This window comes from Hypomesus transpacificus, chromosome 13 (genome assembly GCF_021917145.1).
Source record: "Hypomesus transpacificus isolate Combined female chromosome 13, fHypTra1, whole genome shotgun sequence".
Lineage (NCBI taxonomy): Eukaryota > Metazoa > Chordata > Actinopteri > Osmeriformes > Osmeridae > Hypomesus > Hypomesus transpacificus.
Genome location: NC_061072.1, coordinates 12,839,660 through 12,864,582, shown reverse-complemented (window position 1 = coordinate 12,864,582; position 24,923 = coordinate 12,839,660). Strand labels below are relative to the sequence as shown.

The window sequence follows — 24,923 nt, the reverse complement described above, 5'->3', positions numbered from 1 at the left end:
AAGGAAAACATGTTGTTCATAAACCTTCATGTGATGTCGAGTCCCATAGGCCTATCATTCGGCCTATGTAGCAAAGGTGGCAATATGGAACTTTGGAAAACACCGTCGATAATCCACTATATTAAACGACGCATTAAACAATTCACACGTCGCCTTAATGTAACAGACAAATAAACGTATTCATGTAGATACATGAGTCCCTTGTTAGGATACTATGGGAAACCCTGTCGAGTCTTCCACGTCGCTATTTGTGTGCAGCAGTTAAACTCCGCTGTCTTCTCTGAGTGCACGAGCCCTCCCGCGGCCAGGGGATGCAAATCCTGGTGGGGATAAGTGCCTTGGTACGACACCGGTATTGGGCAAACCTTAACCTTGATGTGAGTCAGTAAGCCCTGGTAGGTCACATTAGACAGGTAGGATAGCATTTCAAGACACCTGGTATTAACATAAAATGATTCCAGCGACAACTAGTGGCGCTTTGGGTTACCTAATGTTTTGTGTTGCCCAGAGTGTCCGTCTAAAACTGAGCAAACGTGTGAATGGTTGTTTGGTTTGTTGCTATAAAGGACACGGTGTAAGTCAACAGACATTTTCGAAAATAAATACAAACTATTAGCTTTAGTGACTGTAGAACATCCAACTAGGCGGAACCATTGACATGAACAATTTCTTTCCACCGAGAATGTCAAGCTGGGGCACCACCACTATGACCAACCCGTGATGATTTTGTAACATGCAATCCAAGGGTGAATTTGACGACAGATTTTCCCGGTAAGATTTGTAACCTAAAAGTTGTTTACTGATCTTTTAGCGACGTTAAACTAACCCGTACACTGTCATCGTAAGCTGTTACAGTGTAAACTAGAAAATAGTCACAGTGGCACCAGGATAGCGAGATATTCTAGCTTTAAATCCTCTGCTACATCTTGATACAATAACAGATAACTGTGTTTTTTCAATATTTCCTTGAGTGGAAGTCTTTCAAACGTCTTTTGCACATGCGACCTAGCTCTTCTCGCTATCCTAGACACACCACACAGTTACACAGCATTTACTGTACACTAGCTAGCTACTTACTTAGTACCAGCTTACTACATCGATTATGTGGTGGTTACACGGCACCTGTTAGCTAGCATCAGACAACTGCAGCCATTTATCAAGCCAGTAGAACTTATAATGTATCTTTCCCCAGCCAGGTATCTCCTGCTGTGAGAGGCAACATAGGATTAGTTTAAAGGCTAGCCTTGGCCTTTTCCCCGCAGCCATGCCAATCCCCATCTTCTTCCGCCAGAGCCTAGCCTGCTCTCAAAGCTCAGCTCTGCTGTCCTGTCTCCGGGTTGTGCAGAGCGGAGGCTTGAGGGGTCTGCAGAGCTGTGTGAGGGATGTGCAGAGTGAAGGGCTAAGAGGGCTGCACAGCCAGACGCAGCAGCAGCTTCTGTCCAGAAAGCTTCCTCCCCGCTTCCACACCCAAACTCGGGGGGCCAAGAGGAAGAAGGGCGGCTGGAATCAGGAGGAGGAATGGAGGACCCGGAACAAGACGGTGCTGACCTATATTGCTGCGGCAGGGGTGGGCATGATTGGCATGTCCTACGCTGCAGTGCCACTCTACAGATTGTATTGCCAGGTGAGAAGGAGGCAGAGAGAGTACAGAAAGATAGAACAGATTACAGTTGTGTCTGGAATGGAATAAGCCTTGAAGGTGTTGTCAGTGTCTGTCTTTGGTGTTGCTGCGGTCTAGGCATCAGGGCTGGGAGGCACAGCGGTGGCAGGCCACGATACAGAGCAGGTGGAAACCATGAAGCCGGTGAAGGACCGCATCATCAAGATCACCTTCAACGCCGACACCCACGCCAGCATGCAGTGGAACTTCCGTCCTCAGCAATCCGAAATCTATGTAAGACTGGACTCATGGTCTTGACATCCGCTGTTGCGTCTTTCAGTGTTTCCCTTCCTGGTCATCAGTCTGTTCCCCTCGTCTTCTGTTCCTCTAAAATCTATTTATCTGTATCGCTTGTCTCTTTGTGTGTCTTTGTGATGTGGGTTTGTGTTTCAGGTGGTTCCAGGAGAGACTGCCCTTGCATTTTACAGAGCCAGGAACCCCACAGACAAACCTGTTATTGGCATCTCCACCTACAACGTGGTGCCCTTTGATGCAGGACAGTACTTCAACAAGATCCAGGTAGGTCTGTTTAGACTGCGGGAAGGACTCTGGCACCTGGGTAGCGGAACACACCCTTCCGTCCAATAGATGAGTCTAACTCACACAGAGAGTGATTGTGTAAGAGCTGTAAGTAGTGAAGGGTCTGCACCTAGAAATACTGACACAGTGTGTGTGTGTGTCTCTCTCTCTTAGTGTTTCTGCTTTGAAGAGCAGAGGTTGAACCCTCACGAGGAAGTGGACATGCCCGTCTTCTTCTACATCGACCCTGAGTTTGATGAGGATCCTCGCATGGCGCGGGTCGACACCATCACCCTCTCCTACACCTTCTTCGAGGCCAAGGAGGGCCAGAAGCTGCCTCTGCCTGGGTACAGCTAGAGCTGTGCTCTGGCCCAATAGCCGCTCTACAGACTAAACCATGTTCACAATCATTGTTTAACGCTCCCCTTGGTCAGGGAGGACACAGAAGAGACAGTGTATGTACATAGGTAATAAGAATGATCCAAGATGTCATTTCATATTGGTTTTGTGTTATAAAATAAATTATGATTTTGTGTTCACTTCTGGAATTTGATTATCACCATGACAAATGTAATCGCATTATTATTAGCCTGACCGTGCCAAATGACGTTGTGTCCTTCACTTCGCCCTACTTGCCTCGGGGGAATGTCTCTGTACCTACTGTAAGTCGCTCTGGATAAGAGCGTCTGCTAAATGATTCAATGTAAATGTAAATTATGTATCACCATTTCAACACTTGATGGCAGCAGAGGGTTGTTACTTTTCGTGGCCATAAATAAAACTCATATTCACCCTCGGTAAGGTAATGTGATATATAAAAACAGCTGGGACGCTGGACAAGGTTGAAAGTCACCATTGGCTAAGCCTCGTGATCTGACCTGACGTTCCTGCAGTGTCGTATAAGGCTGATCAAGATTTATTGTCCTCCGACATTGACATAACCCATGTATTTGGGCATGTTACAGCTGACCGTCTGTATCCTGCATGTCGGTAATTACGTAATGGTCTCAGTTTTGCCAGCTCCCCTGCATAACATAACGAAGTCTGATCAACAGACCTGAGGCATTCTCAACACTCAATAATAAGTTACCTCTGCAACCCAAGGATTAGGCACTGTTACCATTGTACCGTTGTATGTTATTTTTGCCAGGATGTCGCTACTTTTTTATTATAGGCCTAACTGCATTTTAATTTGGTGTCCAGCCAGAATGCGATAAAGCCGACTTTGTTTAACCATTTGGCATATAATTACGAGAAGAAGAAAATCTGTGGTTGCATGCTTTCTCTACAAAACGTAGCCTTCTTTATGGTCATTGTTTTCAAATGAAACAATCCGGCCTGTCTCCTCTGTCAAAGGGCTACGTCAGAAATCGTGGTGAGCCAAAACAACAACAAACCGAGCATGCTGTTCTGGCCCTGTCAGGCTGCGGGCGGTCCCCAACACTGACCCAGGACCAGCTAATATAGATCGATGTTTATCCTTCAGCGTGATGAAGTAGCCTAATACGTTACTGAACTGCAGTCAGCGGCCGCCAATTCGTACTCAGTCCACAGCTCGCCACTCCCCTCCATCAACATTGGTATTTATGGATATTTGACGGACGTTTTCAACGTCTACTACAGATTCAAGGCTGCCCTAGCAACCCAATGGATGAGCCAACCGTAGCAAAGCACACAGCCCGACCCTCCACCGCTCCGTCGGAGGAACCAGCAGGAGATTGGGATGACTAAAAGAGAATCGCCAAATGTAGGATAGTCTACAGCACAGTGTGGCTGACAGTCCTTAAAAGGACTCAATCGTTACAAGATTTCTATTCACGAAAATGGGATTTAAGGAATTGTGCTTGAGCGAATGAAGGAACACGCCCGCACGCAAATTGCAGCTGAATTACTCGCGGTCTCAGTTGCAATAGCGTAATTACCCAATTTTATGTTACATTGTGTCGCATCAGTGGCAAATTGGACACTTGTAGCTTTCACTCAAGCTTGGGTGGTTAAAAGGACCGCTGATTATTGTCAAATTTTACTTATGGAACGGATTTAAATCATGGACAGTTTTGTATTTGAATTCCAATCATGAGAAGCAAAGAAGTTTAAAAAGACAATACGTGAACTGAAACGGTAATTTGTCATCCACACTGCAGTTCTCTTCTCCTGTGCTCCATCCTGAAATGGGCCGTTAGTGCTGAGAGTGATAGAAGACGCGCTTCTTGTTCACCGTTCCACAATGGAACACAGCCGTCCCTTCCCGTGAGGATGAGTCACAGAGCCAGCCCCGCCAAGGCCTACGACTTTCTGCTCAAGTTTCTCCTGGTCGGGGACAGCGATGTCGGGAAAGGAGAGATACTGGCCAGCCTCCAGGATGGGGCCACCGAGTCTCCGTATGGTTACAACATGGGTACGTGTGCAAGATGGGGAAGAAACGGTAACATCACAGATTTTACTGCAATTGTTCAGGTTCTAAAAGTGTCTTGACGAATCATAATAGAAAATATTTCAGTCTCTCTGCACATGGTGCAGTCCACATGGTCAATGTTATTTGAGCTTTTGGATTACAGTGGACGTCAGACGATGGCCAAGCAGTAGACAACTTCCTCAGAAGGTTATATTTAGGATGAGAGTCTCATACCAAGACTAAACTGACCGACATAGAAAAGGCAGACATACATACATACATACATACATACATACATACATACATACATACATACATACATACATACATACATACATACATACATACATACATACATACATACATACATACATACATACATACATACATACATACATACATACATACATACATACATACAGTGGTACATTGCACAGACTGGTCTGAACTGGAAGTCAAGTGGTTAAGTGAAATTGTTTGTAAAATACAACAATGGTGCTCTTTCTTTATTTCTCTCTCTTTTCTCCTTTTCTCCTTCTCTCTCTCTCTGTCTGTCAGAGTGTAGATTCAGGTTTTCAGATTTCACATCCCTCTCACACTAGAATGCAACATTGTTCTTATCTGTGTTAGCTGAGCTGGAGGTGTGAACTGAGCAGCAGGTTCTATTGGTCCCAGGTGGAACAGTAGGAGGGTTCTACCCAGCAGATGTTTACATCTCAGGCATGACTGTGCTTGTTGCTGCAGCCATGGGAAAACTGCAGTATCCAACACAAGTCAGACCAATACAACTTTTCATCAACAACCCACAGCAACATTACCATATTATCTCACCACCCCAAAATATGACAATTTACACTTTTCTATGAGGTTGAGGTTTCTATGAGGTTGAGGTTTGATCACAAGACATTAGCTTCCTATTTCTGTATGTGTGCGCACATGGGACTGCACAGCTCAGAGTGAAACGCAAGATCAACATCATGATTATTATGAAAATAATCTGTAGTAGTTTCTACGCTGAAACTGTTTATTTAATTGGTTGCTACAGGGACCAGGTTCAGGTGACTTTATATGTACCCGTAGGTCGATTTGGACTAGTAAAAAGGCTGTGACTGATTAGACTAAATGAGCTGCTAATTACCTTATTTTCTCTGTATGCCTTTTTACTAGTCCACATTAAGCAACCACAATGATTTAATTCTTGAGATGAATGTGTCTATGTATGAAATTATATATATTTGTGTGTGTGTGTGTGTGTGTAAGGTTGTAGAACCTCTCACTAGAGGAACCACAGGCATTCTGGAATCTCTCTTTCTCCTCCTTGGAATCCAGTACTCTGGCCACAGAACCCTCTATATGGGTCACTTGGGTACAGCTCAGAACACACACAAACAAACCTCCAAAGCATACAGGAAACATGCAGTCTCCATCTCTTATTTGTGATCTCTGTCTTTCTCTATCATTTACCTGGGATATGTTCATGCAGCTTGTTATTCAGTTATTCATTCATGCCCATGTTCCACAGCAGACTCATCTTTTCATTGAATTTAAAGGTTTCCGTCAATCTTCATGATTGTAATTTGTATATATTAATTCCATAACTGGTATCCCCTCCCACTTTGTTCACAGTCCTCACCTCTGTATAGAAGACCTCCAAACTGGTCGTCTGAGAACAGAGTCAAAGGCTGTATTTGAACTGTTTGGATTACAGACCTGTGTGTGTGTGTGTGTGTGTGTGTGTGTGTGTGTGTGTGTGTGTGTGTGTGTGTGAGGTGGCATGCAAGTATTTGTGTATTGTTCTGTGGGGGATGCTGATGCCAGGAGAGGATGACTCATTTCTAGCTGATCCCAACTCAGAGAGAGAAAGTGACCTTGGATGAAACACATCACATCTCAGGACACAAACAAATACAAACACGTGTACAGTCAATATTTCTTCAGAAGCTCAAAAGTAGAAGCAGCTGTCTCTCTTGAGAAAAAGGAACAGACCGAGAGACAAGGACAAAAGAGGTGGATTTCTATACAGCACGTGCTTTAGACATGGCATATGGGAAGAGAGAGAGCAATAACTGTCCATTTCATCACTGTAGGTTGAGAGGTGAAATAGAGAGATGGAGACAAATGGAGGAAGGGAGAGGAGTGGCCTGTTTTGTGTTCTCTCTGTCTCAGGGGCGCCTGCACCTTGCTGAAAGAACGATACAGATTCTCGGATTCTCGGATTTAACACATTTAGAAGTTTTTGTGTCTGTATATGGGATCCAAAATGCTAATAGGAGGGTCACTCCCCTGTGTGTCTGTGTGTGTGTAGGTGTGTGTAGGTGTTTGTGGGTGTAGGTGTGTGTGTGTGTGTGTGTGTGTGTGTGTGTGTATGTGTGTGTGTGTGACGCCAAAGCAGGCCTGCCAGCTAACACAGCCATGTTATTGTGATGTCTGTCAACAAACATTAGACTGATCATGGCTGCTTACGCAACATCATCCCTCCACTTGGATGCCCAACAAGATGTTTTGTGTGTTTCTGTCCGTCTGTCTCTGTGTGTCAGAATGTGTGTGTAGGTCAGATTAGACTATTTTTTTATCTTCCAGTGTTGTGATAGAGGCCCCCTGAGTGGTCATTCTATGAAGCCTGCCTTCGCCAGCTGGCAAGCAACACATTACATAACATCCCACCTCCCCTGTCCTGTCCTTCTCTCCCTCCATTGACTAAACAATGAGTAAGGGTTATGGATTGATCGTTCTGTTACATAATCCCTGACTGGAAAGGATGTTTTGTTTTTTAATGGATGGTCAGGTCCTGTATTACTGTTGATTACAGTAGGTACTGGACTCTAGATGTTTATGGAGCGCTTCTGGATTGTATACAAACACACACACTTCCTATCTCTAATTCTCTTCCTCTCTCTGCCTCTCTATCTTCAGTTCCTCCATATTCAGTTTTCTGCTCTGTACAGATACAACACTGACTGCAATGGATGTTGAAGTGTTTGTATTTGTTAGTATAAACATACCTTGCTCAACATGAGCAATCCCCGGTCACATAAGCCAGGAAGGGAAAACATCCAGATGCCACCACTGATCTGGCACAAGTTTCTGTCACTCTCTTTCTCTTTGTCACCCTGTGTCTGTCTCCATCTCTTCACCTCCCTCTCCCCTCACTTTGTCTCTCTCTCTTTCTCTCTGCTGTATTTATATTTGATGGATTGCATTAATTCTATTTGTACTCTTTTATTATACTACATGCTGCTCCTCTCTTAAGCAGTAGTGTAAATCTGTGAATGTGAGAGCGTTAGTGCATTTATTGAGCCTTACGGTGGCTAAGAGCACCATGTATTTAATTCCAGGGAGCTTAGCCATTTCCTGTTCCAGTAATTACTGTAATAAGGATGGAACCTTCAGTGCTTTTGTTCCTATAGATGACGCTTGTGACAGTAACATAATATTAACAGCTAATGTGTGTGTGCATGCGTGGGTGTGTGAGTCATTAGAAGCAGCATTGGGTACTGTACTATGTTTGGATGTTAAAACACTTGAATCCTTCTGAGGGGTGTGAGTCACAAACACACACCGGTGGGGTTTGGGGAAGCTGTCTGCCTGACACTACAGAGTGGCACAGGGATGGGAATGTCATCATCTCTGGTCTTTCTTCTTCTCTTTCACTCTCGCTTTCTCTGGCTTTCTATTTCCCTGTCTCTCTTTCTCCTTCTCTCTGTTTCTGCCTCTCTCACACTCGTTCTGTTTCTCTCACTCTCTTGTCTCTCTATCTTTTACAGTCACACACACACACACACACACACACACACACACACATGCAACTGCATTTTCCCATCAGACACCTGGGATGTGTTGGAGGATAAGGACAGCTCAGAGCCAAAGTGAACAGTGATCTAATGAGAATATTTTTCATCGTTGACAGGAATTGACTATAAGACGACCACTATCCTCCTTGATGGAAGAAGAATCAAACTCCAACTATGGTAACATACACACAAACGCACACACAAGCTGTGGTCCTCATCACGTGCCAGTCTTATTTTTAGAGGATTTTGCTTTTATACTGTGCTGAATAGTTAATCAGAAACCATGTTTGATGTGTTACAGGCTCAGACGTTTTGGTTTAGCAGAATGGGGATGTGAGGGGTGGGGAGGGGGTGGGGAGGGTGTGGCCTCTTCTTGCTACACTCCAGTCACTGCTGGCTGAGTTGCAATCGTAGGTCCACCAGTGAACGAGCAGTACTGAGTCAGACAAAGCATCAGCTTGGTCCTTGAGCCAGCAGGCACCCCATATTGAAACACTGGTTCAGCCTTACATTAGTAGGCTATACTGTACATTTTCGGAGGACTATAAGACATTAGTATAGTTATCATTTTGTTCATGAGCACTATACAAGCATTTTTGTGTGTGAGTCAGCTTTTGCTCTCTCCTGAGTGCAGAGCAGCAGTCTGCCAAACCAAACCCTGCTCTGGAATTCAGACCTGCACAAACTCACCACTGCTCATGCTCGGTCAGGTTTTAACTGTGTAAATTTGATTTGTTACAGTGTAATGTACATAAACAATCACCCTCTACACCTGCAAACGCTATTCCTGAGAGTTCAACCTCTCGACCTTCAAACCTCTTGACCCCCAGATGGGTGGGGCCCATGCTACAGCAGGGACATTCCCCTCACACCTCATTAAGCCAGGACAGAAGGCAGAGATACTAGTGTGTGTTGGTTTGATTGACAGCTGCTTAACCTCTGACCCTTGTGTGTTTCAGGGACACCTCAGGCCAAGGTCGCTTCTGCACCATATTTAGATCTTACTCCAGAGGGGCACAGGTGGGTGTGTGAATATGTATGCGTGTATGTATGTGAATGTGTTCAAAATGCATGTGTATGTATTTGTCCATGTCATTGTTATCCAAGGGTTTCTTTAGTATGTCTAAACTAAATAGGCATGGGAACACTGTGACTCTGCCTTCATCTTGGTCCAGAGTATTTTGAAAGTAATTCAGATGTTTTAACATACATTTGGTACGCAGGTTCCCCGTAAGAAACAAGGAAAAACTGATACATGTTTCCATTATTCGATCAGCAACCTCATCTGAGATCCATCTAAACAGGTTTCAGATTTCCTTTTGAAGAAGGAAGTGTGGTTGGGTGTCTGTTGTCTTTATAGTGATGGTTACACACATGAGAGTGAAGGCTAGGTCGCTCATGAATGCTTTTTAAAGCATGTCCTGTAGCCCTGGGAAGATCCTCTGATCCTAAACAACAGGAAAGGGTCATTTCCCACTGGATTCTAGGCTTCCCCTGTCAGCAGACATTCCTACCTCACACTGTAATATGATCGCTGGATCTGAGAACCACAGAGCTTGTGTGTTTAAGAATACCACTCTATCAAAGCCAAATAAATCTCTCTCTCTCTCAGGGAGTTATCTTGGTCTATGACATCAGCAATCGTTGGTCCTTCGATGGCATTGACAGGTGGATCAAGGAGATAGATGAGGTGAAACTTCCTTACTTCTGTGAAACCCAAGAGTGCAGTGTGTACCTTTGATGTTTATTTGAAAGCAAATTAAATTCAGATGTAATCAATTGGGTGGACATCATTACACATTGGGTGTTCAAAAATGTACCATCTACCGTCAGCAAGCACTGTCACAGGAGCTCTCTCCCTCTCTTCACCTTTTCTTCCTGGTTCCCAGCATGCACCAGGAGTGCCAAAAATCCTGGTAGGGAACCGCCTGCACCTGGCTTACAAGCGTCAGGTGACCACGGAGCAAGCCCAGCTGTACGCTGAGAGGTTAAAGGTCACGTTCTTTGAGGTCAGCCCCCTTTGCAACTTCAACATCACAGAGTCCTTCACAGAGCTGGCCCGGACGGTACTGATGAGACATGGGATGGAGAGACTATGGAAGCCCAACAGAGGTGAGGGTGGATGTGTGTGTGTGTGTGATGGAGAGAGAACAGAGCATATATCTGTGTATGTGTGAGCGTGAGAGAGGGAATGTAGTGTCTGTATGTTAGTGATGCTTGTCCTGTTTAAGCAAGGAACAGCGAGCTGTGAGCTCATGAAGTGATGTCATATACGGGTTCTCTTTCTACTTCTGATAAGCATGCCCTCTAGTGGTGTTTAACTGCTTATTTTAAAATGACTCTCCACCCCTCTTTCTCCATCTCCTCCCTCATATCCTCCCTCCTTCTCCTCCCCCTCTCTCCCCCCTTAACAGTGCTGAGTCTACAGGACTTGTGTTGTCGCTCCATCGTGTCATGCACCCCGGTCCACCTGGTGGACAAGCTGCCTCTGCCTCTGGCCCTGCAGTCACACCTCAAGTCCTTCTCCATGGCCAACGGCCTCAACGCACGCATGATGCACGGACGCTCCTACTCCGTCATAGCAAACCCTCACAGTGATCACAGTGCCATCAAGAGGACAGGAGGGACATTGCTGAAGAAACCCAAACTCATCCGCCCACCACTCAGCCCAGCCCAGAGCTGTGCGCGTAACAGCTGCAAGATATCCTAGCAATGGCAGCACAGAAAGGGAGAGTTTGCAGGATGGGAAGCTGTCACAGAGGGAACAGGAAATGGTCCCTGCTCAGAACAGCTATTCTGTGCTAAAACAACACAGAGCTTCAGGCCCTAAGCTATGAGCTGGAAGAGCAGAGCTGGAAAGGTGCCATAGCCAAGAGAGGCTGGATACACCCTTAACAAACCAGACCGTAAATGCTTTTGTCCTATTGGTTCAGTCCACGAATGCAGTCCTTCAAAGGCATCCTTACGTGTCACTGAATGCATGTGAATAAATGACTATGGCTCGAGAAAACCTTTTCACAACAATGCTTTAAAATGCTTCTCTCACTTTATGTAATGGGGCATTTCAAACCAGCAACTCTCGAAGAAAAAAAAAACTTTTAGTGTATTATATTTGTACTATAGAAAATGTGTCCGTTTGATACTATATTGTTGTTATTCGCAGTAGGGTTTGTACCTGGTTTCAGTTTACAGTGTACAATCTTTGAAGAGGTGGCTCAACACCAAAGACAGACAAACAAATGCGCCTGTTTTGCACAATAATAAATATTGATAACACCCTTTCAAATAAATTTCACAAACAATCTTTGTGCGTGTTTTTCTTGTAGCATAATACTGGTGATACATATTGTATGGGATTAAAGAACTGCAGAAATAGGCAATGTTTTTTCCATAACCCGATGAAGAACATAATTTTATAATATAATAATCTTAAAAACATAATCCCGAACTTCGATCTTCTTTGGTAATTTGTCAGTAATTTGTCAAGGGTTAAATACAGCTAATAATTGTGAGTAATCCATTTCTTTGTAATAAAACCATTATCACAGACATGCCCCGCCTCGCCTTCCACTGACGGGTGTGTAGCTTTTTGGTCTCTATGAGCGTCAACATTTTCCCGGCTTGCATTGGGTGCTGCTACAATCGTTGGCCACGTAAACGGGCCACGTCGCGCATTACTCGCCATTTTCACATCGAGAAATAGGAATTTTAGACGTACAGACCCGCTTGTTTGGTTGTTAAACGGCTTGTAACGGAGGTTGGCAAGACATATCTGAACTGACTGAAATTGTTTTTTTGCTTTAGAAAAGATACTATTGCCTGCATCCTGCAGAAACATGAACATATTCAGACTCACCGGCGATCTTTCCCACCTAGCAGCCATCATCATCTTGCTGCTAAAAATATGGAAAACCAGGTCCTGTGCCGGTGAGTAAATATCCTTTTTACCGTGCAACTTACAAACCACGCAACGTCTTTCTTAGTTTTGAGCCTTATTAATAGAGCTGCATGAAACGTGGTGGCTAACTAACTAGTTAACTTAAAGTGGATACTAGCCAACTAAATAGCTAACCGGCTTGACTGCTTCTGTCTAGTACGCTGGTCTGAGCTGTAGCATAGCATTTCTGCATCCAACACGGCCTAACGTTACCTAGCTTTTAAGTAGGAATACAGTAAATACTAGCGTAGCGTGCAGGCTGTACATATATGTCGCTTTCATTAATGCATACATTCAAATGCGTGTGTGGAAATCTATAGTGTGTGATCATGAATGTAATAAGTAGCTAGTTGAGTTAATTCGCACTGGCCTACGCAGTTGTTAGCTAGTAACACACGTTAGCCGACCAGTCTCGAGCCCTGTGGAGTCCCCATTCATTTCAGCTTGCTGTCAATGCACTAGATCACGTCAATCAGGGGCACCCGCGAGGGAAGCAATCGGGCGAATGGTCAGCTAAACCCGTTTAGTGTGTGGTATGTCATTTCTCATCATCTCCGTTGTGGCGGAAAACTGTGAGCTTAACTTTATCAATTCATCCGACTGCACGACGACCGGCCTGAATTGACCTAGGAGTGACGTGGCAAGTCGCTAGCTAGTAATGTTAGCAACATCTATTTGGGCAAATATAGACTAGTCAAAGTGCTAAGACGCACTAGTTGCAGCAAGCAAGCTACAGACAGGAACGTGCTTCTCCGATTTTCAGAGGAAGTGGTTGACTGTCCCTAACTGTACGTGGATAAATGGTTACCTTGTGTTGTCCTGTACATCCCTGCAATAGTACCTGCACTAGTAAATCTAAAAGCCCCTGCCACTGCATCCGGAGACGTTATATCATATTATGATAACTTATCAAAGTTTCATCCAGCTACATAGTTTATTTAAACATAAAAGTGCATCCTTGCTGTGACAACTTGAATACTAATTGTATCATCTATGGAGAGAAGCCATTGAGATTCTATCAACCAGGAGTCAGGGGGGAAGGAAACGTGAATTTTTGGGCCGTTCAGATGCATCACCTGCCTGGATGTGATCTCATTGAGTATTGACTGGTAGAACAATGTTCAATTGCAGTCATTTCACTGGACAGATGAACTTTCTCTCACACGCTCTCTCTTGATTGTGTGGACAGACTTATCTCTCTGTCTAAACAGTGTGTGTGTGGACTGTTGGACAGATTGTCTCATAGTGGACAGGTATACTGTGCTTACTTACTGACACACTGTGTTGTTCCAGGCATCTCTGGAAAAAGCCAGATCCTGTTTTCCCTGGTCTTCACCACGCGCTACCTGGACCTCCTCACCTCCTTCATATCGCTCTACAACACTACCATGAAGGTAGGAGACACACGTGTAAAAGATCACATACATGCACAGACTGCCACACCTTTGTGTGCTAAAGAAACATATCCTACTTGGATAGCCTTAGTGTGCCATCTAGCCATGAATCCAACAGTGTGTGCTGTCACTGCATTGTTGAGCCTCCCCCTGCATGTCAAGTTCCTCAACACATCTCATAACCCTCACCTTATGCACACAATTTTAAGTATAGTACAATCCTTCAGCCCCAAAAAAATTAGCAGGGAATTTAGTGTTTCTAATGGTAATGATGGTGTAATGAGTTTGAAAAGTGGATTGTGGTTTTTGTTTGCCGGACTGTATATGAAGGTTCTTTTAGAACAGGTAATTAATGATGGAAACTGTTTCAGGTCATCTATATTGGCTGTGCATACGCCACTGTCTACCTGATCTACGCCAAGTTCAAGGCCACATACGACGGTAACCATGACACCTTCAGAGTGGAGTTCCTGGTGGTTCCTGTCGGAGGACTGGCCTTCCTGGTGAACCATGACTTCTCTCCCCTAGAGGTAAGACACACAAAAACACACACGCACAAACATACCTTTGTGACTTACCCATTGGTCCTCTCTCTAACCATCTCCTTCACCTCCTCTTGTTTCCTTCCGACTACTCTAGATCCTGTGGACGTTCTCCATCTACCTGGAGTCTGTGGCCATCTTGCCCCAGCTCTTCATGATCAGTAAGACCGGCGAGGCGGAGACCATCACCACCCACTACCTGTTCTTCCTGGGCCTCTACCGCGCACTCTACCTCATCAACTGGATCTGGCGTTTCTACTTCGAGGGCTTCTTCGACATGATCGCCATTGTGGCCGGGGTGGTCCAGACAATCCTCTACTGCGACTTCTTCTATCTCTACGTAACGAAAGGTCAGTTGTAGGCAAGGAGTTTTCAACCAGGTTTGGAAGTGGAGATACAGACTTTTTTTTTTCTCCATAGTTTAGTGTAACGTATCTAAAGGTTGAGTGCACTTTGACTTTTGACTTGGCTGACAAGACGTAGGACGGGTTGTACATGGCTGATGTTATCTGTTCTGCGCCATGTATTGACGAGTAGATAGTGTTTTTTAGCCAAAGGGAGTGTTAACTAAGTAGACACTCAACCTCAGCCATGCCAGTTCTAAAGTCCAGTGTCAGTTCAGTCATATGCAGCCTTACCAGAAGGGCTTTAAGATTGCCTCAGTTATAGAGAACTTTCTCTTGGCTATGCAGGGGTGCTAACATTCTCTCTCCTCTATTTCAGTTTTGAAAGGAAAGAAGCTGAGTCTGCCAGCCTAAGTGCCAAAGATCTGAGATTTGGCAGACTCGCAGGAGAGGGTGGCGGGGTAAGGTAGCAGAAGACCCTGTGCCCCCCACCCTCCCTCGCCCCCCCTCCCCTTCCCCCAGCCAGAGTAAGATGCCTGAGACAGAGAACGAACGGGAGTGGCCTCCGTTGGTCCTGTCTCGTCGTCTGACCAGTCAGGGGCACCAGAGCCGGCCGGCACCCACAGCCTTCGGATTTCTGTTTGATGCATCTTGCCTTAACTTTTTTATTATTCTGTATAAAGAAAGACACAGTGAGAAAGGTTTTCTACATAAAGATGTGTACTCTATGATTTGACACATTGGCAATTAAGAGTTGAAAACATTGATTGCCTGTGATTTGGCACTGTAAGATATTGGAGCAGACTTCTTGTGGTTGGAGATTGATATTGATTGAAACGTTTGTAAAAGTATTTGCAATCTCAATAAATGTACATTGTTTTCCTGAATCTTATTGAGGGGGCATGTTCTGGAGAAATCAGAGCCCTATGCTTTTGCTGGTAAACTTTTTTTGTTTGTTTTTTTCAGACGGTTTTGTTCCGTTGTTTAGCCCCATGCACATTCCTGTAGATGGCCATTTACAGCCTCCGTCATCTGACTGCTAGGTTTCCCAAAGCCTTGTTAGTCAGAGTATTTCTTTCATTTCACTAACAACCCAAACCCACTTCAGCTGGAACGTAATATTTTACATTTAAATAAATTTGTTAAATGAAACCCCAAACTATGAGATGATTAAATCTAGATACAAAAGTGCAGAACTTCTTTCACTATACTGGCTTTGGGACACATAGCTGGGGCCAGTAACAAGTCCTCAAAATACTAATGGAAAAGGAAGAACACACCTGCAACTGTCAATCAAGTTTGTGTAAAACAGCTGGTGAACTGCTCAGTGCTGTAAATTGCTTTCCTTATTCAAATTTACCACCATCTTCCCATTGGATTCCTTATGTCTGTTAGACAGGGTTTGTGATGGTGTATCACCTGTAATTATTCTCATTATCTGGTGCATCACCTGTAACGACTACTCATGGGCTCTTTTATCGAAATGAGTTGATTGGTAGTACAATATAGGTTATGACCAAGGTTGTCATCTGTTTTGGAAAATAAACTTCAAAGGACTTGACTGACTGTTAGGGTTTTTATCATTCAATAAACAGCTGTGTCTGTAGAATTGTCTACTTGATGTGCATATTACTTAGCTCACTGAGATTTTCTTGTAGATAATTGGGCTTCAGCACAATACTATGGACACTGTTGGACAGGAGTACCAGCAAACCTTTCTTGACACATCAGTCTGCCTTCATTGTCCACGCATAGAAAGCATTCCAGTAGTTTCCTTTTTTTTTTAAAAAGCTTTGTTTTGCATGATGTTGCCGCCACAAATAAAGATTCAAAGGAAAACCCTTGCTCCCATGTTTGACTAACAATTATTACAACTTGATGGAAGGATATATGGTGATATGATGTGTAAGTTATTATTGTTCAGATACTAAATTAAATGACTGATTTTTTTATAGTACAGTATGATTATGGTGACCAGAAACATGTTGGCAGTGTGATACTTCTCTGGATGATGGCGCTTCTATGAGCCTTTACATTGTGGCCATGCTTAAATACTTCATTGCATTCCATCCATGCAAGAGGCATCTCCCACTGTGTGGACAGTCCGGTTTTGGTTTAGCACATCCCCTACAGTGAATGCTGCGCACGAGAGGCCCTCTGTGTTTGACTGGGTTCTTGTGTGATGAGATGACAGGACTGCACGTAACCTCTTTCACAGAACCAGCGTTTAAACTGCCATTCCCCTGTGTGGGATCTCCTGTATGGTCAACTCTATGTTCAATCTAAAAACCCTATCACAGTCCTGGTAGGGGCTTGAGAAGGCCCCGTTGGGAATCAGAATGGGCCTGAATGTAAGAATGTGAGTCACTGCAGGGGTGGGGTTTCTGGGCACTGGGGGTGTGGTGTGGTTCCATGTGTTTCCTCAGGAACATGTTGGTGTTGTAGATCATTTCACACTCCCAGCAGAGGAAGCACTTCCCCCCCGCATGCCACCTCTCATGGGCAATGAGCTGGCACTGCATATGTCAGTCTCTCGGATACTTAGAGCAGCAATGTGTACGTTTTCTACTAGCTAAGATCTTCTCTTTACATTTAGTCATTTAGACACTCTTATCCAGAGCGACTTTCAGTAAATACAGAGACATTCTCCCCGAGGCAAGTAGGGTGGAGTGCCTTGCCCAAGGACACAACGTCATGTGCACCGACCAGGAATCGAAGTGGCAACATTCAGATTACTAGCCCGATGCTCTACCCGCTCAGCCACCTGACTCCTACTCCTTTCATTCTCAAAATTAGCTAGGTCCTGATCCATCTCCAAGATATTTTCCTCAACTGATGTTTCCATTTCAAAGGTCCTGCTGACTAGATTTGTGAGGAGAGCAGACTCCTGTCTGTTCACAGACAGGACTGAGGGCAGAGACGATACAGTCGCCAGCAGGGATATGCTGAGAATATTAAAGAGGAGAAAGTGGATCACCAGCATTAATGTTTGGTACCATCTTCTATGTCACATACCAAGGGGATGACTTACAATTCACTATTTATAATTGTCTGATTTCTAAGTAAATTTTGGGTTGCCAGCAAGGGCCATGGCCTTGGGCCAGGAGATGCAGTGATGGCAGTGTTGGACCTGAAACACAGCTATGTTAACTTGTTCAAGCATCTGATCGGACAGTTTTAGTTTGGATCCAAATGAGCAATGAATTGACAAATTAGCTAACGAAACAAACTCAGATACGTTATCTGTTCAAAAACATAACTTTGAAAACATCATTGTGTATTCAGACAATTTGTGTTTAATACACGTTTTGTTTTTTTTTTCTTCCGTTTTTTGGTGTTGAAAATGGTAGATAATCATTAATCCGATTGGAACGTTATAAGGCGCGGAACTGTAAACACTGCTCTACATTTAACCGGAAACATTACTAGCCGGACACTGAGTCACAAGAAGGACAACAACAACAACATATTTCTGTAACATTAGCAGAAATCTGGTACTATAAAGTTAGCTCTTTGCTATTTTTTGGTGTTTACTAAACCAACTTAGTAATCGTGGTATAGGCGTTATCTTAATTTGTCTGAGGAGTTTGCCAGAGCTGGCGTTATTTATTTTTTTCAGAAACGGAACGATATCAAGTCACGTTGGGTCAAGATGGTGCGCAATCGCACTTGTGTGCACTCCTGCCAGGTCATTTTTGCATGCTAGATAGCAAGCTGTGTATCTACAGTTAAAACTCGACCCAAGAAGGAATGTTTAATTATGCTGACGAATATCGGAAGTTGTTGAGTTGTGTGTAGCTAGTTATCTAGATGCAACGTTGACATGTCATTGGTATATGGGCTCGTAGCCTCGAAGAACGACGATTCGAATGCTAGCTTGTTACTATAAGTCAATAACAGTAGTACTGTGACAGCTAATGTGAGCTAGTGGCCAACGTTAACCTTACTCAGTCACGACAGCACAATTTATTGTCAACATCCACCAAATTGATAACGTAAGTTAAACTCATTGACTACTACCGGCGGTAGCCAAGATGCCTGGAATGGTTGCGTTTGGGCGGCGGTGGGGGATTGCAAGTGATGATCTTGTATTTCCAGGCGCATTTGAGCTGTTCGTCAGAGTGATATGGTAGGTGATAAGCAAACAACTACACTCCTTGATTCATGTCTACAAATAATAGTCACCGCTCATCCAGAAGGCTATACTGATGTAGCTCTCTCCTGTGTGCTGTGACAGGTGGGTTGGGACGTTGGTCCTGTACACTATCCACAAAGACAGCTTTGCGTGTCCAGGAGGAGGGGTTCTCCACAGCTACCTGGTGGTCCTACTGGTCGTGCTAGCTCTTATCATCCTCTCATTATGTGCTATTGTTTATGTCAGTGCTCAAGGTAAATACTCTTCTGTGTCAATCTTGTTTAAGTGCCCATACACCCTCTCTCTCTCTCTCTCTCTCTCTCTCTCTCTCTCTCTCTCTCTCTCTCTCTCTCTCTCTCTCTCTCTCTTTTCGCACACACACATGCACACACACATGCACACACACATTGATGAAACACATGGCTGAACCTCCACCTTGCCAGGGATGTGGAATCATTTTGTCTGTGTTTCTACAGGGACAATTACTAACCCTGGGCGGCGGCGCTCCATCCCAGCACTGGTGTACCTACGAGCTCTTCTGTACCTGCCTGAGCTGGTGTGGGCGTGTCTGGGGGTCATCTGGGTGTCTGGCGACAGTCAGGGCTGCGAGCCAGCAGAGGTGGGCGCGGTCATAGCTGCTGTGGTGGCCAGGTGGGTGGAGCCCTAACCCCTTCTTCACATACCAGGGCTCGAAATTAACAGCGTCCCGTTGTTCCGGAGAATTCAGTTCCCCTGTTCCCCCTTCCTTGTGCGTGCACAAAATCATGATGTTTTCTCTTGTTGCTTGGTTGAGGTGAATGTGATTTATATAATCGTGTGTGTTACCTTATAGTGTACTCTATCTACCTACCTACTTTCCATGAGCATAAGGTACATTTCTTGATGTAGGTTAGACAATTTGCACTCAAATACAGGCTTTAATGTATAGTTTAGTGGAGTCTTGCTCAATCGTTAGTCAGTACCTGTTTTCAGAGTCTGTAACAGCTAGTGCTAATCCGTCTAGTGTAGCCTACAGTAGTAAAATCAGGGGAAATCTGTTCCCCCTGTGTTCTCAGTGTAAAAGACTGGTGTATAGATGAAACTTGTTATACATAATGATCACAGTAACATTCCGCATCACTGTATTGCTTTATAAATAGCCAGACTGTAATATACAGGAGGGGGAACCACTTTCCTCAGGCCTCCAGGGAAATCTGTTCCCCCTGTGTTCTCAGTGTAAAAGGCTGGTGTAAAGATGAAACTTGTTATACATAATGATCACAGTAACATACATCACCAGCATCAGTGTAGTGCTTTATAAATGTCCAGACTGTAATATACAGGGCCTCAGGTACATTGTTTATTGAAATACGTTTTAGAAATCCTTTCGAAATCTTTTTTTCTACCTTTCGAAACCTTTTTTCACACACAGTGAAAGGAGAGGAGAGGGGAGAACAGAGAAGCCTAAACAGAGTAGAGTAAAGCAGAATACAATAGAGTACAGTAGAGTTTAGTAGAGTCCTCATCAAGTACTAATCAATGATGCAAACCTATTTTTGCAACAACAAAAACACTAATCTTTTTTCAAACCTTTCAAACCTTTTTTTAGAAATATTTTTCAAATCTTTAGAAACTTTTTTACTTGGGAGCCCTGTTACATACTTAAAAACCATGCCAACATTTTGTTGACCTTCCATGTAAAGACAGTTTTCATGTAAAATGATATGATGAACCCATCTAACACTCGTGACCAAACTTTGCATAATGTTGACTTCCTCTCTGTATCATGCTGACCTCCTGTCTGTCTCATCCAGTTGGATCCTGCTGCTCTCCACGGCTATAGGGGTGTTGTTTGTTTTTGACCCCCTGGGCAGCACTGGCCCAAAACCTGCCAGAGAGGAACTGCTGGGGGTGAGGGACCTGGAGAGCAGCGAAGGCTCCCAGCTCCTGTCCACTGCCCGCTCCCTGGCGGTCCGTGTGTGGGAAAGCCGTCTCCGGCTCCTATGCTGCTGTCTGCCCCAGGACGAGAGCCACCGAGCCGCCTTCTCCAGCATCGCACAGCTCGTCAGCGGGTTCTTCTCTGTAAGTGTGTCTGTGTGTATCTATGTGCGTGCATGTGTGGGTCTCTCTATATTACTGTGTTTACTGATCCGCGTGTGTATTGCAGGATACAGACCTGGTAGCCAGTGACATAGCAGCAGGCTTAGCCTTGCTGCACCAGGAGCAGGATAAGATGGAGCATTGCAGAGATCCAGAAGACGTATTGTCCCATAGCCCGTCCTCGCCCATTGTAAGTACAGGACTCACTGACTCACCTAACAGTCAGTCAGGCAGTCTCTCATGTCAGTGAGTCAGCATCATCTATCAGCCTGTCATTAAACCTGGCATTCAGTCTGTCGGTCTCTCAACAGTCAGCCAGTCAATCGGGTAGTCTCTCAAGTCAGTGATTAAGTCCTTAATCTGTTAGTTGGTCATTAAACCTGGCATTCAGGCAGCCAGCCAGTCAGTTCATGTGAGTCCTCAGCTGTGTGTTTTCCCTGCCCTGCCTCACAGGCTGAGGACCTTGAGGCAGAGCTGGAGAAGGCAGTCCACTGTATGCAGTTTGCTGCTGCAGCGTACGGCTGGCCCATGTACGTCTACTCCAACCCCATGACCGGAGCCTGCAGCCTCAGCAGGGACTGGTGAGCATGCGCTCTGTCTGCCATGTCCAGGTTAGCCAGCCGAGAGGCGGAGCCCCACAGGGACTGTGCTGAGCGGGGTCGTGTGTCTCTGTGTGTGTGTCTTAGCTGTGGAAGCCAAACTGCAGAGTATGACATCGTAGGTGGAGACAATCTCGGCTGCCATTTCTCCTCCATCCTGCTCAGCACTGGGCTGCAGTACAGAGACTTCATCCATGTCAGCTTTCACAACCAGGTAAGTTACCCACAGGATCATGTACACTCACTGACACAACACACGTGCCTACTAAATGCCATTACTGACAATAATCAGACCTCGGCAACTACTGACACAACCAGGCATGTCAATTCATACTGCTTATCCGAGGCAGGCCTAACAGTGTGTTGCTCAGTGGTTCTGTAGTCTTGTATTGTTTGTTCCAGATCTATGAGATCCCGTTCTTCGTGGCTCTGGACCACAAGAGGGAGGCAGTCCTGGTGGCAATCAGAGGAACATTGTCGCTCAGGGTCAGTAGCCTGTGCCCTCCCTTGACTCACCGTACAGTAACCTACCTGGTCACCTAGAACATTCGCCTTCCTATAGCGACATATCATTCCTCTACTTGTCTGTGTCTAACCCTTTCGGTTTGTCCTGTGGTGTCCATGCAGGATGTCCTGACGGACCTGTCTGCTGAGTGTGAGGACCTGCCCATCGAGGGCGTGTCAGGAACCTGCTATGCCCACAAGGTCTGGAGAGACTGCCTGCATGTCTAACAACATTACCGTGTGTGTGTGCTACACTTCTTTAGCCTAAAGCAGCAGTGACATTGTGGATAAGAGAGGGTCTTCTCCCGAGTTGTGCTCTGTGTAGACAGTATGTTGGACGGCTAAGATGACCAGTGCATCCGTGGTGCTGAGTTGACCTTGTCTATCTGAAAGCTGAATGGTGTGTCTCTGTTTCTCCAGGGCATGTCACAAGCAGCTGGCTACATCTACAAGAAGCTGGTCAACGACGGCATCTTAAACCAGGCCTTCTCCATCGCTCCGGTAAGAGGCAAAGAGCTGACTTAAAAGTGTATTACTGTAACACCAGTGTAGCAGACTAACTCAACAAGAGTCTCCCCCCCCCCCCCCCCCCCCCCCCCATCCCAGGAGTACAAGCTAGTGATTACGGGCCACAGTCTGGGTGGGGGCACAGCATCCCTGCTGGCCATCCTGCTGCGCAGCTCCTTCCCTAGCGTACAGTGCTTCTCCTTCTCTCCACCAGGGGGACTCATGAGGTAAGGACCGGACCTTTCTGTCTGGCTACTGATAACAACTCTTCTGGCCGTTGAGCATCCAATAAGGACATTTGTATTTAAATATCCAACTGTCCTCCCAGGCTGCCACCTCTACTGACTGATTTGTGATTGGTCCTAAAGTTGGACTACTTCCTCTGATATTAGTAGTACACTACTACTAATATCAGAATATCATACTACTAGTACTAATCTTTGTGCATCTCTCATTATCAGTGTCTTGTCTCCTCACTCCACAGTAAGGCGCTGGCTGACTTCTCCAAACAGTTTGTTGTGTCGGTTGTTCTGGGGAAGGATTTAGTGCCCAGGTAAGAACACAGATGCATCACTGGTAGCCAGGAATTTTAACTGACTTCTCAACCTATCTTGGGAATATGCTTTCTCTGTCTAGCCCTACCCACTACCTCCCTCCTCAGCTTGATGTCAGATAACTTAAATAACCCCAAATACTGTTACGAGTTTGTGTCAAGTTTCAATTCCTCTTACTCAAAGGATTGAGATGATAGCTTGGTGTCCAAGTGAGTTGGCATTGAAGTGTTGTGTGACACGGAGTGAGAGTGGAAAGTTAAAAGTGTACTGCGATGTGCACACTGTTATAGACTCTGGAGTGATGGCACAGCTATATTTGGCCGTGCCCTGTTAAAAGAGACACTGATGAAATGAGAGCAACTCACTTTCTCTCTCCTCCATCCCTGATCTGTCTTCTTCTTGTTCTATAATCAGGTTAAGTTATCCAAACATGGAGGATCTGAAGAGGAGAATCCTCAAAATGGTTTCTAACTGCAATAAGCCTAAGGTGAGAATTGGAAGTCTTGTTTGTAGAAAGCTCTTAAGGCTCTTTCCATACGTTACATTCCTTCTCACATTCCCCATTACTCTCTCCCTCTTTCTTGCCGTACCCCCTCCATCTCTTTCTTTTCCTCCACCCATTCTCTCCCCCTTTTCTCCCTCCCTAACTTTCTCCCTCTCTCTCCCTCCCTCTAGTACCATATTCTGCTGCAGGGTTGTTGGTACGAGCTCATTGGAGGAGTCCCTGACGACTTCCCCACTGAGATGGACAACAGGCGGGAGGAGGAGCTTAGCCAGCCCCTGCTGGGGGAGGAGTCACTGATGGTCCGCCGCTCGTCGTCCTATCAGAGCTTGGCGTCAGAAGACTCACCCGTTCACACTGCTCAGCTACCGCTCTACCTCCCCGGGCGAATCCTGCACCTCACAGAGGACGGACCATCACGCAGGTCTGTCTAGGTGTACATAGACACACACACACATTCCCATACTGTAATACAGTATATCTCTAACAGTACAGCTATACTTCTGTTTAACAATTCATATTTTTTTAATCTCACCTTTTCTTTTCTTGTGCTACTTCACCTTATCTTTCCCGCACCTTTTTTCTGTCTTTCGTCCTATCGTTCTCTCTTCCTTGTCTCGATCTTCTCCTCCACCAGATCCTGTTTCTCCCAGGTGCGTTACCGTGCAGAGTGGTCCACTGAGGCTGCGTTCCGGAGTATTTTAATCAGCCCCAGGATGATGTCAGACCACATGCCTGACCGGGTGCTTCAAGCCCTACAGAGTCTGACACGTGACAGGCCATTCTCACTCTGCCCCTCATCGCTCAGCAACAGCCATCTCAATGTCATCTGAGTTCCACTTATTAGCCCCTCTTACAAGCCCCAGTCCTCCTTGTCCAAGCCCCAGTCTTCCTTGTCCAAGCCCCAGTCCTCCTTGTCCAAGCCTCAGTCCTCCTTGTCCAAGCCCCAGTCCTCCTTGTCCAAGCCCCAGTCCTCCTTGTCCAAGCCCCAGTCCCTCTTGTCCAAGCCCCAGTCCCCTTTCTCAAGCTCCTGCTGTGTCCTGCTCCTTTCTCCAGTCATAGCCCACTGTCTCCAAGGGCCTGTCCCCTATCCTACACAAACTTTATCAGAATGTACAGAACTCTTTCCCCAAAGGACTTGGAAAGATATTCACAATTTTTTTCATGAACTTATTGCCATTTTTATTGCTTATTTATCTGATTTTGAGAGTCCTGTGTTTAAAAAAATTGTGCTTTGTGTACAAAGTTAGGTAACTTTAAATGTGTACTTGATACTCATTTGATCTGAGGATTGGGGGGGTTCTTAACAATCTTACCCAGAGGCTGCAGTCATCCTCTGCATCATGTGGGTGTTCATGTGTTAAAAAGGTGATTTGTTCGTTTGGTAACTGTAGTCTGTCTGGTTGTTTGTGTTGAATGTCTGAGACTTTGAACATCAGGGTAAATAGTGCCTATGCATCA

General features: G+C 45.2%; 4 protein-coding genes across 8 annotated transcripts; all 4 read left to right on the top strand.

The window, feature by feature from the left end:
* The first annotated feature begins 592 nt into the window (after window positions 1–592).
* On the top strand, window positions 593–2,718 carry LOC124475598 (cytochrome c oxidase assembly protein COX11, mitochondrial). Of its 2 annotated transcripts, none has more exons than XM_047032345.1 (5): window positions 593–771; window positions 1,197–1,624; window positions 1,739–1,894; window positions 2,054–2,179; window positions 2,354–2,718. In XM_047032345.1, the coding sequence occupies exons 2-5, from the start codon at window positions 1,265–1,267 to the stop codon at window positions 2,534–2,536; spliced, it is 825 nt and encodes a 274-aa protein (XP_046888301.1). In that variant the 5' UTR covers window positions 593–771; window positions 1,197–1,264; the 3' UTR covers window positions 2,537–2,718. The 2 variants fall into 2 exon arrangements, with proteins under 2 accessions (XP_046888301.1, XP_046888300.1); XM_047032344.1 differs by having other exon boundaries at window positions 594–771; window positions 1,193–1,624.
* Window positions 2,719–3,671: 953 nt separating this feature from the next.
* On the top strand, window positions 3,672–11,663 carry rab40b (RAB40B, member RAS oncogene family). 4 transcript variants are annotated; one of them, XM_047032340.1, is made up of 7 exons: window positions 3,675–4,093; window positions 4,324–4,604; window positions 8,482–8,542; window positions 9,325–9,385; window positions 9,978–10,055; window positions 10,255–10,477; window positions 10,780–11,663. In XM_047032340.1, exons 1-7 carry the CDS (start codon window positions 4,032–4,034, stop codon window positions 11,073–11,075), a joined length of 1,062 nt encoding a protein of 353 aa, XP_046888296.1. In that variant the 5' UTR covers window positions 3,675–4,031; the 3' UTR covers window positions 11,076–11,663. The 4 variants fall into 4 exon arrangements, with proteins under 4 accessions (XP_046888298.1, XP_046888299.1, XP_046888296.1 ...); XM_047032341.1 differs by having other exon boundaries at window positions 3,678–4,093; window positions 4,324–4,577; XM_047032342.1 differs by having other exon boundaries at window positions 3,672–4,604.
* Window positions 11,664–11,986: 323 nt separating this feature from the next.
* On the top strand, window positions 11,987–16,426 carry kdelr2b (KDEL endoplasmic reticulum protein retention receptor 2b). Its single transcript, XM_047032784.1, has 5 exons — window positions 11,987–12,292; window positions 13,596–13,696; window positions 14,068–14,226; window positions 14,336–14,588; window positions 14,962–16,426. The coding sequence occupies exons 1-5, from the start codon at window positions 12,202–12,204 to the stop codon at window positions 14,994–14,996; spliced, it is 639 nt and encodes a 212-aa protein (XP_046888740.1). The 5' UTR covers window positions 11,987–12,201; the 3' UTR covers window positions 14,997–16,426.
* A 1,584-nt stretch (window positions 16,427–18,010) lies between these two features.
* daglb (diacylglycerol lipase, beta) lies at window positions 18,011–24,923 on the top strand. The gene is made up of 15 exons (XM_047032986.1): window positions 18,011–18,711; window positions 18,820–18,971; window positions 19,194–19,368; window positions 20,511–20,778; window positions 20,864–20,986; window positions 21,250–21,377; window positions 21,483–21,609; window positions 21,798–21,881; window positions 22,023–22,100; window positions 22,320–22,400; window positions 22,506–22,633; window positions 22,891–22,959; window positions 23,375–23,447; window positions 23,636–23,886; window positions 24,100–24,923. Exons 1-15 carry the CDS (start codon window positions 18,617–18,619, stop codon window positions 24,293–24,295), a joined length of 2,028 nt encoding a protein of 675 aa, XP_046888942.1. The 5' UTR covers window positions 18,011–18,616; the 3' UTR covers window positions 24,296–24,923.